At 39.9% G+C, this 19,049-nt stretch overlaps 1 protein-coding gene across 1 annotated transcript in view; it reads left to right on the top strand.

Moving 5' to 3' along the window:
- Nucleotides 1–19,049, top strand: part of dnah5 (dynein, axonemal, heavy chain 5) — a 92,614-nt gene that overhangs the window by 54,612 nt on the left and 18,953 nt on the right. The window contains exons 60-72 of the mRNA XM_085802516.1: nt 466–733; nt 1,724–1,847; nt 2,205–2,312; nt 2,960–3,074; nt 3,803–3,979; nt 7,287–7,490; nt 8,405–8,584; nt 11,246–11,383; nt 12,793–12,928; nt 13,191–13,372; nt 13,679–13,813; nt 15,243–15,398; nt 17,740–17,922. Coding sequence (XP_085658642.1) covers nt 466–733; nt 1,724–1,847; nt 2,205–2,312; nt 2,960–3,074; nt 3,803–3,979; nt 7,287–7,490; nt 8,405–8,584; nt 11,246–11,383; nt 12,793–12,928; nt 13,191–13,372; nt 13,679–13,813; nt 15,243–15,398; nt 17,740–17,922 — 2,106 coding nt within the window. The remainder of the gene's footprint in view (nt 1–465; nt 734–1,723; nt 1,848–2,204; nt 2,313–2,959; nt 3,075–3,802; nt 3,980–7,286; nt 7,491–8,404; nt 8,585–11,245; nt 11,384–12,792; nt 12,929–13,190; nt 13,373–13,678; nt 13,814–15,242; nt 15,399–17,739; nt 17,923–19,049) is intronic.

Here is a 19,049-nt window from a genome sequence, read left to right as displayed (position 1 = left end):
AAAGTAACCATCTATATACATTTAAACCACTAAAATGGTTCAATAGTGTGAAATAAATTATTTCCCTGCTGAGAGTTTCTATTTCTCTGAAGAATTACTGATGCAGTGTGATGAACTAGTTGAGTTGATTTTTTTTTAAACACATTTTCTTTCATTCATTCATTCATTCATGAATCAAATCTCAAACATGAATCTTAACAAGGGTTTTCTCTAAAGACCGAGTATCTTGCCTGATATACAAAAGGACAACATCAGTGAGTCACACACTGAGGCGTTGATTATGTCATTTTTAGCACAGTCACCCTCTGATGTTAACTTCTTAGCTGGCTGTCATGTGACATCCTCACACTCAAACTCACACAAATGCACCAAATCAGCACATTAACATAGTCCAATCAGAAAAAAATGAATTGATCATGTAGATGGATTGGTAGATTATTGTGACATGTGCCCTTCTGTCTTCAGGTGTCCAACTTATTTGCTCGTGACGAGATTGACGAGATTCTCAGCGACCTCATCCCTATTATGAAGCGAGAGTTTCCCAGGCGACCACCAACCAATGAAAACCTTTATGAGTATTTCATGTCACGAGTACGACGTCATCTCCATGTTGTTCTGTGCTTCTCGCCTGTCGGGGAAAAGTTCCGCAACCGTGCTCTGAAGTTTCCAGCACTGATATCTGGCTGCACCATGGACTGGTTCAGCCGCTGGCCCAAAGATGCTCTCGTTGCAGGTACATTTCACAGACAGGTTTTGTTTTATAATACAAATAATACAGTATACCTATTTCGTTGTATAATTCCTACAATGATAATAAATAATCCAATCTAATCCAAACCTATCTAATGTAAACTACAGTATTGTTGGACATGTGTACAGTATATTCTGGGTTCTTTCCCCTCCATCTTCCACAGAAAGGTTGTGTTGTTATTTTATTTCTCAAAGCCATGAAGTCCAATTTAATATAATATTTTTTAACACATATTCATCACTGAGTCAGCTTGTTAATTATGTTGTCCTGGTGCCTTCTAATTAGTGAAAATTAGAACAAAAATTGGAAATTTTCAAATTTTCTTTGTTGGACGACTTGAATTAGATGAGTAAATTGCAGCACCATACCCAGCAGCACGACTGTAGAAGTTATTGTCCTTCATTGTTCCCTTCTTAATCTTCTTGAGTATTTGTTCTTAATGCTTTCCTTCAAATTACACTGATACACTTAAAATCATAATTTGAGTTTCCATGCACATAGCCTACATAAGACAAAACAAGTCTTAATTTTTCTCAGCAAGGCTCATTTTGTTCTGAAAAACCAATCTCTGTCATCACATCTGTTGGAAGCACTGTCAGTTTTCCTGTAGAAAATTGGAAGTAAAAATGTCAATATTTTCCAATTATGTCCTGCTGCTTTTTCCTTCTGTTTCCATTCCACACTTTGTTGATTCCAGCAGGAATATGGCACAGATGTTATACTGTAATAACAGATGAACAAAAGCCAGTTCTCCATATTGTCTCACAGTCTGCCCTACTGTATGTGGAAAATAAATCAATTAGAGTTTCTTACACTCTGTGTATCACTGTGTTTGCTGTCAATACATTTGGATGTGTTTACAGCTGGAAATCTGGTTTCTGTAACCAATTTTCATTCTTCTCATTTAGTGTTTCTCTCCCATTATTTCCCCTCTGTTTTTTTTCTCTCATTTGTCTTTCTTCTGACATTCAGTTTCGGAGCACTTTCTGTCTGTCTATGACATCGACTGCTCATCCCAAGTCAAAAGTGAGGTAGTTCAGTGCATGGGCTCCTTCCAGGATGGCGTGGCAGAGAAATGTGTGGACTACTTCCAGAGGTATAGTGTTTTATTAAATCTATCACTGTATGAGAGAGCTGTCTACAGGAAGATGACAGGAAATTAGAGGGGAGAGAGGTTGAGTTATATACATTGTTTTAATTACATTGTTTTAATGGTCAGTACTGTAATCACTAGGCCACCAGTGCAGCCCAAGATGTGTCTTTTAAAATGATTTTAGGGCCAGAGAAATTTCTTTTTGACAATCCTTCAGCACACTGGTTTTGTTCACTAGAAACAGATTTATATAAATTCTGCTAACTGTACAGAAATAGTTAAGGTTCAAACATTGTACAGATGAGCCCTATCCTTTTAAAATGACATGAATTAACCTAGAGAAATCTGTTTTGCATCTAGATATCGACGCTCCACGCATGTTACACCCAAGTCCTACCTGTCCTTCATCCAGGGCTACAAGTCCATCTATAAGGAGAAAAGGTCTGAAGTTCAGACCCTTGCCAACAGGTAAACAGACTTCAAGGACTAATTGAAATACTTATTTAATTGAAATAATAGTGTTACAGTTTGTTTCGAAACAGTAGTACATGCTTCCTCTTAGTCACCATGTGTGACCAGTCAGCAGTGACGCAGTAGTAATTAGGCATGATTAGTGCATGTCCTGAAAAATAGCAGCTGCTTCCACTGGCAGATTTTTTGAAAGAATCGTGCTACAGATTGATCAAAATCTGCTGCCATTACTGAGTCAATAGTTGACATTTAAAAACATCTCCAATCTGAATCAGCATAAATGGCCTGCACTCCTTTTACCATGATTTCAAACCCATGTCTGCCTATCAGCTATTCCCCAGGCCTTGCTAGCTCTTGAAGGGATGTCACTACATTTACAATTCTGAGCAGACACATAGTAAAAAGTGTTCCTGTTAAATAATATAATATACAAGTATTTTTACCACCTGGTGCCCAGTGGACCAAAGACTCAGAATGGCACTCAGTTCACCCTTGAGCTTTTACAGCTATTTACAACAAACAGGGCCCCAGGTGCAGACCTGCAGATGCTTATTACAAAGTGCGACACATAGTAGCAAGGGGCAAGATGTATGCTGGAATTGGATGCAGCTTTACTGATTATGTTTGATATTTCCCCTGTTTAGGATGAACACTGGTCTCCAGAAACTGAAGGAGGCATCAGAGTCTGTAGCAGCACTCAGCAAGGAGCTGGAGGTGAAGGAGAAGGAGCTACAGGTCGCCAATGACAAGGCTGATATGGTAGGTTTCAGGCAGGAGGGTGAATTGTTTACATGCACAAATGTACATGGAGGGTAGAGGTACAGTACATACTCTATGCTTTTAGTTTAATTTAATTTCGTTTTTTAGTTGTGTTACACAATTACACTTACTTCACATTTGTGATCTAATCAAGGAGAGTTTCTGAATTAAAACAGCAGCACCCTCCATTATTGACTTGCAGTTATCACACTGATTTGTGTTATTTGTCTTGATATGAATTTTGTATTTTCAGTGTATTTTCTGGGCATGAATATGTATTACTCTGTTTATTTGCAGTTTGTATGTGTAGTACTCTGTGTGCAGGTATTTGTGGATGCACATGATCAGCAGTGAAATTAATGATGTTTCTTTGAAATAATAAGTAGAAGCAAAGCCACATCAATCAGACACTGTAATACTTTCATGTATAAAAAAAATTAAATAGGGGGAAAAAGTAAATAACCTTTCACTGCTACATTCAGTGTGACTTTTAAGTGGATACCTTAAAATCTCTTGCTTTGTTGTTTACTTTGAGTTCCTGCAGTAAGTGAGACAAGACAAACTACGAGTTGTGGAGTGTAATTGTCATAGTTGTCATATGTCGACATACCTGTGTATCTCATACATGTTTGTGCTGCTTAAAAACTGACATTAACATAAGAAGGAATAAAAGTAAAATAAAAGTGATTGCATTGACTAATTTTAGACTTTATTGTGATTAATACCAGGTGTTGAAGGAGGTGACGGTAAAAGCCCAGGCAGCAGAGCGAGTGAAGGTGGAGGTGCAGAAAGTGAAGGACAAGGCCCAGGCAATTGTAGACAGCATCTCAGCTGACAAAGCCATCGCTGAGGAGAAACTTGAAGCTGCCCGACCAGCTCTGGAGGAGGCAGAGGCTGCACTGCAAGTATGGGACTTGACTTAATGCCTCCCCCACTGATATTTTTCTGACTGTCTTTCTTTATGTTGCTTTAGGGCATCATTTGGTGCCTTCTGTGACTTGCTATTTGTAACTGCATGCCGGCACGATGTGATCCCCAGGTGTTTCCTCAACCCTATTTCACCAGGGTGCACATGTTCAACTGTAAACTTGTTTTCTTGAGAAAAAAAACAAGAGCTGAAGATTGATTGGCTGCCCACACAAAGTATTTCTATACATCTTCTCATCCTGATTGCTGTGACTCTCTGCACTGTGGTGCTACTGGAGTCGTTATAATTCCCTCAGCTGCTCCAGATTGCTGCTATTAGTAGACTTACTGTTTATACTCAACTCAAACTTTATTCATAGAGCACTTTAAAAACAACCAAAGTTGACCAAAGTGCTGTACAGATTAATAAAAACATTATTAAAATACAATAAAATAAACAAATAAAGTGGAATAAAAACAAATGTGCTTTAAAAAAAAACAATTAAATACAAGTAAAAGACAAATGTGTCAATTTGACTGAATGCCAGGAAGAAAAAGTGTGTTTTCAAGGAATATTTAAAAGCCCCTATAGACTCCACCGACAGGATGTGCCATGGCAGGCTGTTCCAGAGCCAGCTAAGATTTGGTCATCTTTGGTCTTTAGGGACGACGAGTAGCAGCTGATTGGCCGATCTCAGTGCTCATTAAACAGATCTTAAAATCAATTCTAAAAGTGACCGGCAGCCAGTGGAATGAGACAAAGACTGAAGATATGTGATCTTGCTTAACGTTTTGCAACGACGAGCCGGGCTGCTGGGTTCTGTACTAGCTGTAGATGATGTAACAGTGAGTGGTCCAGACCAACATACAGTGAGTTCCAGTAATCCAGACATGTATTAATAAAAGCATGAATTACCATTTCTAGGTCTCGGCAGGAGAGATACTGTAGCGCTTTACTTTTGATAAAATCCTCAACTGGAGAAAGCTGTTTTTTACGATATGGTTAACCTGATGTTCAACCTTGAGATTGCTGTCAAAGATCAGACCATGATTTTTTACTGATAACTGGACACTAGGAGTGAAGGAGCCCAGAAAATCTGATGGATTGCCCTCAAACATTATGATCTTGGTCTTATTTTCATTTTCAAGTTTTTTGCCTTCTGGGATTTAACTTCAATTAAACAGTGTGTGGCTACAGAGTTACTGTTTTTTAATTTTATGGGCAAGTAAATCCGTGCGTCATCGGCATAACAATGTAAAGAAAGATTATATTTTTTGAAAATTGAACCTAGCAGTAGCAATACTGTATGTAGCAGGTATAAGACTAGTCAGGTATACAGTAACTGGAGCCATAGAAGAGCAGAAGCTATACCTGACATATATTGTGAATTTATATTACTTACAAATTATGAATATATATTTTATATATTTTTCCTGTAAGGAGTAAGAACACAGTATTTGCAGGGCTTTGTTTTCCTAAGGCCCATCTACTGACAGTAATGACTGCTGTTCAGGCCTATGGTACCATGCTCCTCATGATGTTCCCTGCCACCAACACAGGTTTGCCCAAACATTTAGCCTGAGGTTCAAGATCGTCAGTAACCTGTGTTTTGGAGCAGTTTACCGTGCTCCCTGTGTGTGGCTTAATGCCTCACCCACCAAAATTTTCCTTCTGTCTTTGGGTTGCTCCAGGGCACCACTTAGAGCGCTCTGTTACTTGCTATCTGTAAGTGCATGCAGGCTCTGCCTATTGCCTCGTCACCTCAGTGTGTGTGTATGTGTACAGTAACAGCGGGTATGTCTAATGTTAGCCTGGTGCTCCAGGCCTGGAGCTGCACTGTAATTAAAGCTCTCCCCCCGTGTAGATGACTGCATACAGATCTCCTACGGCAAAGCACTGATGAGAATTTTTATTTTGCTTCTGTGGGTCGAAACCTTAATTTTCCAAACAGGCAACCTTGGGCGATCAGTTGGGATTGAATGTTTTAAAAGAGCTGTCACCTAATACTTTGTGGCACATGGATGCTACTGAATGCTACTCACTCAAAAAGCTTCTTCAACTCCACTGGCAACTACAAGTACAAGTAATTTACTGTGAACATCTTAAGGTTACTCAAACCACAGAGTCGGCCCTACAGTTTACACTTCATCAGTATTTACAACTATTTTGTGCTTTTACTGTAACCCAGAGTTGGGAAAAATAACATTTTCTTTACGGAAGCACAACAAATATTTGCACCAAATGTCATTCATAAAGTTATTCTTAGCTCAGTCTAGATTTAGAATGGGCATACAACATTTTTGAAAGCTGTAACCCATTTATTTATCTTTCTAGTAAAAGCTGAAAATGTATTGTTGAACAACAAGGTCACAGAATGTGTAACATGTGTAGCACAATGTCTCTTTTGTGTATTGCTCCAGCAGCAACATTTATAATTGACACACAATAACAGAAATAGTACTGTCCTGTGAGTTGTGTGTATTGATGTGAGGGATTTATAAAAAAGAATAACATACATAATAGTTGCTGCCATATAAAGGAACAAAGCTTGTTTGGCTGGTAGACTGACTGCTGACCAGACTGTCTGCTGGCTATTCTCTCTGGTGAGAGGCTCACTCAACACTCGAGCTGATAAAACAGTGGAAATAGAGTAAAGAGGAGGGAGCAGAAACAAGACGAGTGCAAACAGGAAAAGAGACGAGACAAGCAGGGGAAGTGGTGAAGCAGCCAAACAACTCTCACTGGGACATCTTTGACTCTCCTGCTTTCTCTCTCCTTTTAATCAGTCCCTCGAGGTAATTCTCTGTCCCTCTTTCTTGTTCTATTGGAGTTTATGCTCAGTCTCTCACGCTTTCTTTATTTCCCTCTATCTCTCCCTGTCACACATCCTCTGCTTCATATTGTCAAACTGCAGCATTGTGTGTCCTGTCATAGAGAACGGTAATGAATAACAAATTTCTTTATTCTTTGTTCTCATTGCAGTTAATTCTCTTATACCTCGCAGTGTGCCCTGGGTACATCCAATTTGTTTGCCAACTTAAATTCTCTTTCCTCATTTATGTCTCCCTCTACACATTTCCTGTTTTCCCATTTGTACAGATGGGAACAAAGCCTAATTATAACATAAAAATAAAAATATGCCAGTGTAATTGCTTTCCTTGTTTTATTGTTAGTGGTGTTTGACTTTGCTGTAAAATGTGCTTAAAAACTAGACTCATGATAAATTGTCCTTATTTCAGTTCCCAACATTGATAAATGCATACCTTCACCAACAGTTTAATCATTCTGTCTCTGTGCCCACTTAGACAATCAAACCGTCAGACATTGCCACTGTGCGGACACTCGGCCGGCCCCCACACCTCATCATGCGGATCATGGACTGCGTGCTTCTGCTCTTCCAAAGGCGGGTCAACAGCGTGAAGATCGACCCAGAGAAGAACTGCAACACGCCGTCATGGCAGGAGTCCCTAAAACTCATGACAGCAGGAAACTTCCTGGGCAGTCTGCAGGTGCACCCGCTAATATCCAATTAAAAGAGTTGAGATTAAAGTAAGGTGTTGATGCTGCAGGGGGCTTGCTCATGTATGCTACAAACTTGTAATTTAGAAATTGTCATGTTTTGTCAATGTCTTGACAATGTCTTGTCACTGTTGCCTTTATTTGTGTACCCATCTCTCTCACTCCTTTTCTGTTGCTTCTATATCATCTCTCTTGTCACCAAACACAACTACAGCGGCTCTTTTATCTTATCTTTTATCTTTTTCCCTTCCTTGCTTTTTTCTTTCTTTCTCAGTTTCGTCCACCCTTGCATATCTTGTTTTGTTTATTTCATTCTCTGTTGTGTGCCACTTAAATTCATCTTTCTTTGTTTATTTGCACTGGGTCTCACATCTTCTTCCTGTCTTTTCCCTTTCCCTTTGTGTTGGCAGCTGCCTGAGCTGGAGTAATATTGTTTTTGGGTTGTCCATCCAATTCTAGTGGATACAATATCTCAATAACACCTTAACAGAACTTCTTAAAATTTTGCACATTCACTCAGACTAATCAGATTTTGGTAGTCAAAGCTTCCCACAGCAATTATGACAAAAATTCACAATGTTTTGCTATGATTCTGGATAAACGTGTGAGGCAGTAATTGTGAGGCCTGTTCTTCTCTCTTTTAATCTGTGGCTTTCACTACATGTTTTCTGGTCTGCCTTTGTGTCTCATTATCAACATTCATCCGTGTACTGTATTTTTAGTTGTTTCTCTTACTTTCATTGTTCGTTGTTTTAAGTAACAGGGGAGTTACATGTGCATCTGTAGCCCTAATTCTCTGTGTATTGATATTGACTGAACGAGTCCCAGTCCTTTTTCATTTTAAAAAGATTCTCCTCACTTCCCCACTGCCCTCCCATTTTTTCTATCTCTCTCTGCCTTGCAGCAATTCCCAAAAGACACCATTAATGAGGAGATGGTGGAGCTCCTGCAGCCTTATTTTGACATGCCTGACTACAACATTGAAACAGCCAAGAGAGTGTGTGGCAACGTGGCCGGCCTTGCATCCTGGACAAAAGCCATGGCCTCGTTCTTCTCCATCAACAAGGAGGTCTTACCCTTGAAGGTAACAGCACTAGCACACAATAGTGAGACAGTCCCATTGTCCTGTTGTGACAGTAACTTTGGAATATAGAAATACTTCAAGTGAAGTTTTCATTGAAATCGTCTGCTGTGCGTAAGCAGACTCATCATCCACTTAAATGTCACTCACCTCACTATCACAAGTACAAATTCTGATGTACCTCATCATCACATCAACAAACACACGAAAGACCAACACACACACACACACACACACACACACACACACACACACACACACACACACACACACACACACACACACACACACACACACACACACACACACACACATTGTGACACTCACTCCCTGGGCAAAGACTGTGGCCTTCCACTCCCAACACTTACAGTACTGTGGATGAAAGAAGCTGTTTTTCAACAGAGAAACCCTGAGCAACAGAAACAGATGAGGTTGTCTCTGATATGAAAGGATTTATTCATATCACCACACTTTGGCAGAAATAATTTGCTGGTGGTGTAGGTAATAGAAGTGCCCCAAAGAATTTAGACCAAAAGACAGAAAATAAATTTCAAATTAAATAGAATTTTTAAAAATTCGGTCCATTACAAGTCAAATTCCCAGGGCCAATTTGAATTGATTCATAGTACAATAATAAGTATCTGGCAATTCAGATTTCCCTCTTCAGGCTCAATTAAGAGTCTGCTTGCTCCGTGTGAGTGAACATTAGGAGATTTATGTAGTATCCTTATGTAACACGTGTAATTTTGCTGATGCAATTCTCACATCAGCAAAATATCACATCAAGAAGTCAAAGTAATGAATATTAAGATCTTAATCATAAATTATTTTCTTATAAATAATGTGATATACTGATTTCTACAGTACAGGTTCTGTTGACATCTAAGTGATTTTGAAAAAAACGTGGTAGGAGCGCACACCAGAATTGAGGAGGAGCTGACAACCGGAACAAAAACAGTGAAGGAAGAAAAAAGCAGTCGCTCAACTCGTAGCCTTGATGTAGAAAATATATATATAATTTATTAAAAAAGGACCGACGTTTCGACCTCACATAGGTCTTCCTCAGGGTGTACTGGCACAGAACACTGATGAGAGGATAAATAGGTACAGGTGTGTGGGGCTCGAGGGGGGCGTGTCCATCCACAATCAAGCCAAGACAACATCAGTATAAACAGGGTAACCTCATCACATATTTTCACAATGTGTGCCACCTTTTTTTTCTTTTCTTTAACAATAATATAACAAATATATACAGTAGAGGATTTTATGGACACCACCATAATGTGGTGCCAAAAAAATCCAAAAAACATCTAAGTGATTGACATCTAACTGAATTTACTTTCAAGCCGTGCTAATTAATTGCCTCTATTGCACGACATTGTTTCTGTCCTCTGTCTGTCTTGTATATTTCATTTTTCCAAGGAATTATTAATTCCATGGACACATAATGACAGCAGAAAATAGTATAGAGCTGAGCACACTCACTCTTTTACTCTCGTAAAATGCTATGTACAGTAATTCACTGACATTGTCTGATCGTCACCTCTGCTTGCCCTTCAGGCAGTGCATTGTTTTGTTTTTTTTACCTGATTTCCATCCCTTCTTGTCAGCACATCCCATTTTCCTATTTACTTTCTTTATTTTCTTTGCACCTTTATGTCTCTGCTCTGTCCTGGTTTCTTTTTCATATCCTCCATTTTCTGGTTCCCTTATCTCTTCTCTCTCTGACTTTCCCTCTCTCCCCTTCTTGCCCCCTAATTTTCTCCATCTCCGTCTCTCGTACACATACACACACATTATGTTTTTTCTCTTATTTTGTACAACCTCCATGAAAACTCTTTACCTCTCCTCTTTGATCCTGACCTTTTGCTTTCGTGTGGAACACAGTCTGGCAAATTGATTTTTTGGTTTCCAGCTCAGTGGTAGCTTCCTTTTAAGCTGGCCAGCCAGGCTGCCAGGCAGATGTACAGCTGGACAGACAGATAGGCAGGAAGACAGGCAGGGATGTTCCTCTCAGATGTTAATTAATATTAAATGACTTTGTCTTCTCCAGGATGCCCAGATACGCCCAGACACTCACACAAACACTTACACGTACTCACAACTTTTCTCCAAATCTCTGACGCTTTCTCCACAGCTCCAGCTCTCTACCCAGAGATTTTGCTTTTCCCCTTGTCCTAACGTCTTGCCCTTACTTAAACTTACCTACAGCTGTTTATTTCCACTTTCTCCTTATCTCCCCCATTTTCTCTCATAAAGCTCTGTTCTTGCATCTCCAGTTTGATTCCTGTAGCTGCTAGTCCCTGCATGAGTGCTGTGAGACGTCTTTTCACGTCCAAAATCTCAGAAAAATCTCAGAAGATATATTTCCAACCTTCTACCATAGTACTTCTAACCTTTAAAAATGATTATTATCACTCCAGTTTAATCCCAAAATATTCCTTTTCTCTCAGATTTGTCCAAATTTTCCAGCTCAATAAAAAAACTCATTCCTTTTTCTGTCAAACCCTGTCATCACCTCATCTAGTCTCTTCTTTCTTTTGTCTATTTCTCTCCACCTTCTATCTCTCCCTGAACTGACTGTGACCTCTGTAGGGTTTTTATGTGCAATAATGGAATCACAGATCCCTCTCTCTTTCTGTCTCTCTCTCCTTTCTTTATTAGGCTAACTTGGCGGTGCAGCAGAATCGTCTGGCCATAGCTAATGTGGACCTTCAGAAGGCTCAGGCTGAGCTGGACGCAAAGCAGGCCGAGCTGGATGTGGTGCAGGCGGAGTATGAGAAGGCCATGATGGAGAAACAGGTCAATGGTTTTCTTTAACCTCCCAGTAACACATATTATAAATCAGCATGAGGCACAAAACAGGAACAGCGTGTTCCCAAAAGATAACTGAGACAATCACTGGATCACGTGATGTAAACAGATGTGATATGAATTATTTAAGGAGTGCTGCTGGTTCTCTACCTGGGGCTTTATAGCAACATTATTTGATGTAATATAATAAAGGAATGTGCTACCCTGCACAAACTGGTGATATTTGATTTACTAATTAATGATTAATGAATATCATCTTCTACAACTGGGCATCTAGTGTTGGTCTGTTCCACTGAAGCCTGGCTGCAACAGCTGTTTCTGTGCTTTATTGATATAGTCAAACCTAAAACATTGATTTTATCCCCTCTCTCTGGCTCACTCCTTTTCATTTAATAGTGATACATTCTTAAGCTAAAGCATTTTCGCTGTGAGCAATAGAAAAGTAAAACCCCAAGTTAAGAAGAATAACGTATCTACCGGTATTCAAAAACATTTATGCTATGAACTTCTGTTCATATCGCCATGAAAACTGTGACCCCATGTTATTTATGACTGTAAGGAATTTATAAAAGTAAGGTAGATCATGCAGATGATTTAACATCCTTATTACTGTACTAGAACAAAGTATTTTAAGAAAATCTCAACACTTTATTAAATTAGCTTCTCATTAAAAAGGAACACAGACAAGCCCATAATCTCATTAAAAAGGAACACAGACAAGCCCATAATCTGAAGTCACAGGAGACAACTGGGTTGCACTGTCAGTTGTGTCCATTGTTTGTGTACTATGTGTTCTGTGACAAATGACACCATGTAAATGGAAAAAATATGTGCGTCATCACTCCCTGATTAGTCAATCTGGACAGCCAAAGTTGACTCTTTTTATAATTTTGTGATTAGGACACAGATCAGTTCATCTCCAGGGGACAAAAGCGTTTGAGACTGGGACAATGGCTGTTGATTTTAATGTGCTTCTGAATGAAGACATTGCCTAAAATAGACTGTCTTTACAGATTATAACATTGCTTTTGGATAAAGAATCTTCTTATTGAACTGTTGATTAAGAGATAATCATGATAAATGGCCTAGAGGTGCTGGTGATGTCTTTCAATGCTTTTTAAAAGGGAGGATAATTTGGGCAGTCATAGAGGACAAACAGATGCAGGCTTCCAGATTCATTTGGGCAATCCTGACTTGAAATGAACCCAACCTGCATGTCTTTGTACTGAGGCACATGGAGAAATTCCAGTATATCTATTTTTACAGAGCTCAGATTGGTGTAAATCTGCACAGACATACAAAGAATAAATGGCTGAATGAGAATTAAATGGTTTGATGAAGAGAGAGTTGGACACATCAACCTACTGACCTTCTTATCTGCCCTCTCTACCCATCAGACACTGCTGGAGGATGCTGAGCGCTGCAGACACAAAATGCAGACAGCGTCCAGTCTCATCAGTGGGCTTGCTGGCGAGAAGGAGAGATGGACGGAGCAGAGCAAAGAATTTGCTGCACAAACCAAGCGCCTTGTTGGTGGGTTTCAAAGCAGATTACTAAACCTAATTGTTAAAACAGTAAATGGCAATTATGGCAGGTAAATAATTGTGTCTCTGTCACTGATATTATTATTTGTTTATTTGTGAAATTATGTTTGAATGTGAAAGACATAATGTTACGTGAAAGAAATAAACAACTTACACTTGAATAACCTTCCCATAGAGATCAAGTCTAATACACCAAATAACCAGTGTGCTTTTAAGTTTGGTGACTCCTGTACTGTATCTCCTTGCTCCAGGTGATGTTCTTCTAGCCACGGCTTTCCTCTCGTACTCCGGCCCCTTTAATCAGGAGTTTCGTAATCTTTTACTGAGCGACTGGCAGCAGGAGTTAAAGCAGCGTTGCATCCCATTTGGCAACAATCTCAATCTGTCCGAGCTGCTCATTGATGCACCCACTGTCGGCGAATGGAACCTGCAGGTCAGTAACCAGCTGTGGTAGCTGCTGTCGGCCAAGCGAGGAAACGCGTGTAGTGCATACTGATGTGGTCCATACAGTATGATGTTTATTCTGCATGTTTTCCACATTGCAGTTGCCGATGTTGACTTGTTCCATTATTGATTACTGCACCTCTCAAGGATAAATGTGTATATCAGTCAGATGTGCGCTGTTGCTAAATCAAATACTGGACAGAAATGTAGAAAACTAACATGAAGATGGTTTATATGCATATCAATCGGGTGGCATTTGCTCAAGTAAACAGAGGAATGATTTGTCATCTCACAGGGGCTCCCCAGTGATGACCTTTCCATTCAGAACGGCATCATTGTCACCAAAGCTGCCCGCTTCCCCCTACTTATTGACCCACAGACGCAAGGAAAAATCTGGATCAAGAACAAGGAGGCCAAGAATGAGCTGCAGGTTTGGGATTTTTTTTCTTTTCCTTTACTTTTAATATAGAGGTGTCAGAAAGTACGAGATAAATAGAATTAGTTGGACATAGTTTAGAAAGGCACACATATCTATATACAGTATAAGGTCCAAAATAAGTCATGGAGTCTCTTTTCATATAATTGTAGTGAGGTGAGACACAGATCACAGCGGCTTCAACTGTCTTTTCATGGATGAAGTTTGGGACAACCTGGATTTATCCTAGAGTCCTAGAAAGAAGTGCATTGATCAGGGAGTTGACCATGAACCACAATCACTGTAAGAGAGCTTCAGAGGTCCACTGTCAATATGGAAGTGGCCTTGCACAGACTCATTCCTCACAAAACATCTGTAGAGACAGCTGGGGAAAGCAGCTCACAGATGCTTCCCATCCAGTCTGACAGAGTCTGAGAGGATTTGCCAGGAAGAATGGGATAAACTGCCGAAATCCAGTTGTGCAAACTTGTACAAGACGACTTTAAGCTGACACCGCTGGCAAAATGGGCTTCTACAAATTACTGAATTAAGTGTCTGAATACATTTGTAAAAGTGATATATGAGTTTTTAATACATATTTTATCCTTTAATATTTCACAATGTTATTTTCCAACCCCAATGATGGCCTGCAGTGACGTTTTCAGTCTTTGTATCCTTGTTCTCTCATAATGCAACATTACCAAAACATTTGAAATTGAAAGAAGAGTGCTCCATAAATTGCACCTTCAACTCAACTAAACCAACCTCAAGTCAGTATTTTTATGTCATTACTTTCAGTAATTATTTTCTATTATAATTATTTTGTCATCTCCTGCTCTGTAATGTGAGATTTAGATTTTTAAGCAGCCTCTTATCTTCTCCTCCTTGCTTGATGTAATAGTCCTAGATTCTCAGATTCTGTAATGTTCCTTTTGGCCTCAGATTCTTTCCATTGTTCAACATGTTTTTTTTTTCCCGTTGCCTTGAAAAAGTACAGCAAAATTCTGCAGGCGTAATAAGACCAGCCAAGGTCACTGGCCCTGTTAGGGGCAATCTCTGAGCTGAGTGAATGCATTCTGCAGTCCTATTATGAGTTTCCTGAAGATGCTTTCCCCTAAGCAGTGGGTTTGAACCCCTTCCATAAGTGACTTCCTCAGACTAATTCTATTTTTTTCTAAGGTTTTCTTAGAGACACTGGCCTTTGTAGCTTAGCAGCAATAAGGGAGAAGTGAAATATGTCATGATTGCTTCACCAAAATCAAGAATTTGTGTCACATCATTTGAGATTTCCCCCCATCTAAACCATATTATTGTAATAAAACCATTAAATCAATGCTTTGTAAATGGTATTGATTCATTCCATCGGGCAAGGGCTGCACTGAGATCACACAAATGCCATTTTTAAGTCGGTCTTTTCACCAGAGGTTATTTTTCCTGATTCCAGATCACTTCACTGAACCACAGGTATTTCAAGAACCACTTGGAGGACAGTTTGTCTCTGGGACGCCCCCTTTTGATTGAGGATGTAGGGGAGGAGTTGGACCCTGCACTGGACAACATCCTGGAGAAAAACTTCATCAAAACTGGCTCCACTTACAAGGTAACATGGCAGAAATAATCCATACCCTGTGCCAGCCGTCACACCTGCACTGACGCAGGTTTATTTGCCCAGAAAGGGGAAAACAAGGCTGTTCACTGGCACTGCACACCACGGGTGGTGCTGGCTGGAGGTGGAGACGGTCTTTAGTTTCTCTAATCACGCCAGCTGGACCACCTGACCCAAATCATGTTCACTGTCTGGGGACAGATTAAAATGTACTCAGTGAGCTTGGTCACTCACAGTGAGTGATAATTGTGGACAGACTCAGTGACTGTACAGACTAATTTCTTCATTTTTCCTGGGTCCACTGTGTAATTGATTTCCATGTTTAATTTCCAAGCTTAATTTTTTCTTTCTGTGTGAAGCATTACTGATACTTTGACACATGCTGTCAAACATAATCAGGAAAGTGAAGGACTTGCTTTTGTCTCTGATACAGTACTGACACAGTGAAAAATATCACTGGGAGACAGATAGTTTGAACTCGGTATTAACTGGACTGATGTGAAAAAAGGTTGAATGATGAAGATTAAGTTGGTAAAAGAAATTCACCAGTACGGTTCCTTGCGTCAAGTACACAGTGTGTTCCTGTGCCTCGTTCAAGTAGCTGTGTCATATTTATTAGCTGTTAAGCATGAAATGATGAGAAGAAAGTGTTAATTTCCAGGCAATAATCAGGCCCGAAATATCCACATTAGTGAGGTCATTTAATTAGCACTCAAAGTAATTTCAAATTAAATCTAATAGACAAACATGATGTTTGATATCTAACCACATTCAAAGTAATTTCTACCATGGCACGTCTAATGAAATCATAATGAGAGTCAGACGGGCCATTAAGCAAAATTACAGTATGGTTCTATACAGCGTCTTTCTGGCTTCAAGAAAGACATTTCCTGTTGATGAGAAGTGAAATTCAATATCAAGCTTCCCCCCTGCCAGATATGTGTTTCTCTTCTCATTTGTGGCTAGATAGTGAAAAATAGGCTCTCTCTGTCTCAGCTCCCTAATTTCCCTGTAATGTTCTGTTGCAGTTAGATATTTTTAATTTGGAAAATTGCAGAGAATGGTTTGAACGGTTATTATTTTGTCTGCATTCTATCGGCGAAAATAGCGTCCTTGAAGCAAGTTCGGGATGTCGAATTCTTAGTATTACAGGAAATACACAGAATTGCGCATGACAGGGAAGAACTAATAAATTGGTTTGAACTTTGCAGAAAGCATTTTTGCTGCACACATAACTGTGTCTTTTCTGTCTCGCTTGTAAAGATTTGAGCAACAATTTGCCCAAAACAGAGCTAATAGCTCAGCAAAAAGACATTGTTTGTGGATATATTGCTGCACTGTTTATCACAACAAGGTGGAGTTTTACTTATGTCACCGCCGTACTCTCATTCTTATTCTTGCTCTTGCACACACACAAACACACACGCACACACACAAAGCTATACTATAAATCTTGTGAGAAACAGAGTGAACTTCCCTCTCTCTTGCTCTCTCTCTCTCTCTTTCTTTCTCTCTCTCTCTCATTATCGCCTCTCAGCTCGTAGCTCTGGCTGATTCTGGTTATTCAGTCGCTGCCTCCCTCGGTCTCACGTACACATCAAACACGTGCATGCACTCACACATACATTGGACATAATGTACGACTGCAAGATATTATGAACACACTCACACCTTATGGTGATTGCAAGTAAGTATGTGTTGGTGCAGACCGCACATCCAGCCAGGAGTCTCCTGACTACCTAATAAGAGGCCTGAGTAGAAGTGTTGACGCTCTTCCTCGTGTCTCCGCCTCCCACCCTTTCCTGAAAAGCTTTAAGTTCTATTAATATCCTGGTGTGAGGACGAAGTGAAGGTGTCTGCAGACAACAGCTCCCGGGGAAAAACGGCAGATGGATAATTAGAAGTTATACTGCCATGAGTAATTAAACGCTGATCTGGGCAAACACAAACACACATCCACACACATGCACAGAGGAAGGGAGACACACAGGAAGTGTTTTTGAGCAGCTTTATCTGACACCAGGATACTGTTTCCCTGTTTGTCCGATACTCAAACACATTTTTATATTCACTTTGATCACCGTCTGTCATGACAGATGTGTGACTATGTGTTGTGTTATTTATCTTCTTTAAGTGGTTTAGATTTGAATAATTAAATCCAATAAGTGGAGTAAAAATAGGCTCCATAACGTGCTTTTGATTCTTATATAAAATTACATACTTTGTGTGTGGTTAATTTATTTGTTCTTTTTACTATTTTGGTATTCCACTTATAATACTGTCAATTTTCTAACCGTAACTCCACACAATCGTGATCTCTACTTTACATTTGCAGGTGAAAGTTGGTGACAAAGAGGTGGATGTGATGAAGGGCTTTAGGCTCTATGTAACCACCAAGCTGCCTAACCCAGCCTACACCCCAGAAATCAGCGCTCGCACCTCCATCATCGACTTCACTGTCACCATGAGGGGACTGGAGGACCAGCTGCTGGGACGAGTCATCCTCACGGAAAAGCAGGTAAGCCTACACTCAGAATGAAGACTGTATATTTATATTAGCTGCTCGTTTTATGCTATACATTTTGAAAACTTAGTTAGCCTGTTTAAAGAGGAACTATGCAGGAGTTAATTGTGATGGTTTAATAAATGACATGTAACTTGTTACAGGGAGAATGACATGGAGGCTCTCTGCCCTCCATGTAGCGCCTCTTGGCTGAAAACCAACCTTGCAAGATCAGTGCTGCCACTCTGGTGTCACAGCTCTAGTCTCTGCGGCGCTGTGACACAAATGCGCCCCGTAACCCGTTATCTCTTGTTTATCACAGATAAGACTACACATATATGACATATAACGTTATGTACTGTTCTATTGATTGCCTTCTGGCCGGCTTCATTGTAAACAAATGCCCATGGTCAGGAGTAGGGTTAGCAAAACAGCGGAAAGGCGACCGGACATGCATAGTTTCCCTATAAACTTTAGGTATGTTTCTGCAGAAAGAAAGCATCGACTTAGCACAAAAAATCTTTGCAATTCCATGGAGCTGTTGGAGACCATATAAATGAAGACTTGCAACACCTCTTCCTACCTCATCTTCTTTCTTTGGCAAACAGATTGTGTGACAATGTAACTGCAAGGTTATTATCACCCTTTGAATGTAGAACATGGCAATCATTTCGCTCCACAGACACAATGTGAGGAAACAACCAAACAACCAGAAATAGAATGCATACAGTATGTATTAATACTCAGTATTTACACAGATACGTTAAAACTATCGGGGACTTGATTCTTTTGTCCTGTGAGAGAGAAACACATTATAATTGCACCCTACATGATTGAATGTGAAAAGACAGTACAGTAGGAAGGCTATTTTCTCTGGAGTCATAGCTGATCATCGGATGAAGGATTTATGCCAGACAGGAGAAGTGGCTCTGTACTAAATATGGATTTAATCATAATGGAAGCTGAAGTTACTGCCTGCGCTATAAAGCCTGCTTGTCTGCTGTTTATGCAGCTTTCTCAAGCCCAACATCGTTGTTCAGTTACAGTATTTGCTTTCACTTTATGTCACAGCTCCAGTGTGTAGACAACCCCCAGCTGTGACATTTACATACTGTATGTCCCTCCATTTTCAGATAACAGTC

Source organism: Trachurus japonicus, chromosome 16 (genome assembly GCF_045865225.1).
Source record: "Trachurus japonicus isolate A0001 chromosome 16, Traja_1.0".
NCBI lineage: Eukaryota > Metazoa > Chordata > Actinopteri > Carangiformes > Carangidae > Trachurus > Trachurus japonicus.
Note: the sequence above shows the minus strand (reverse complement) of the source record. Positions and strands in the feature narration are given on the sequence as shown.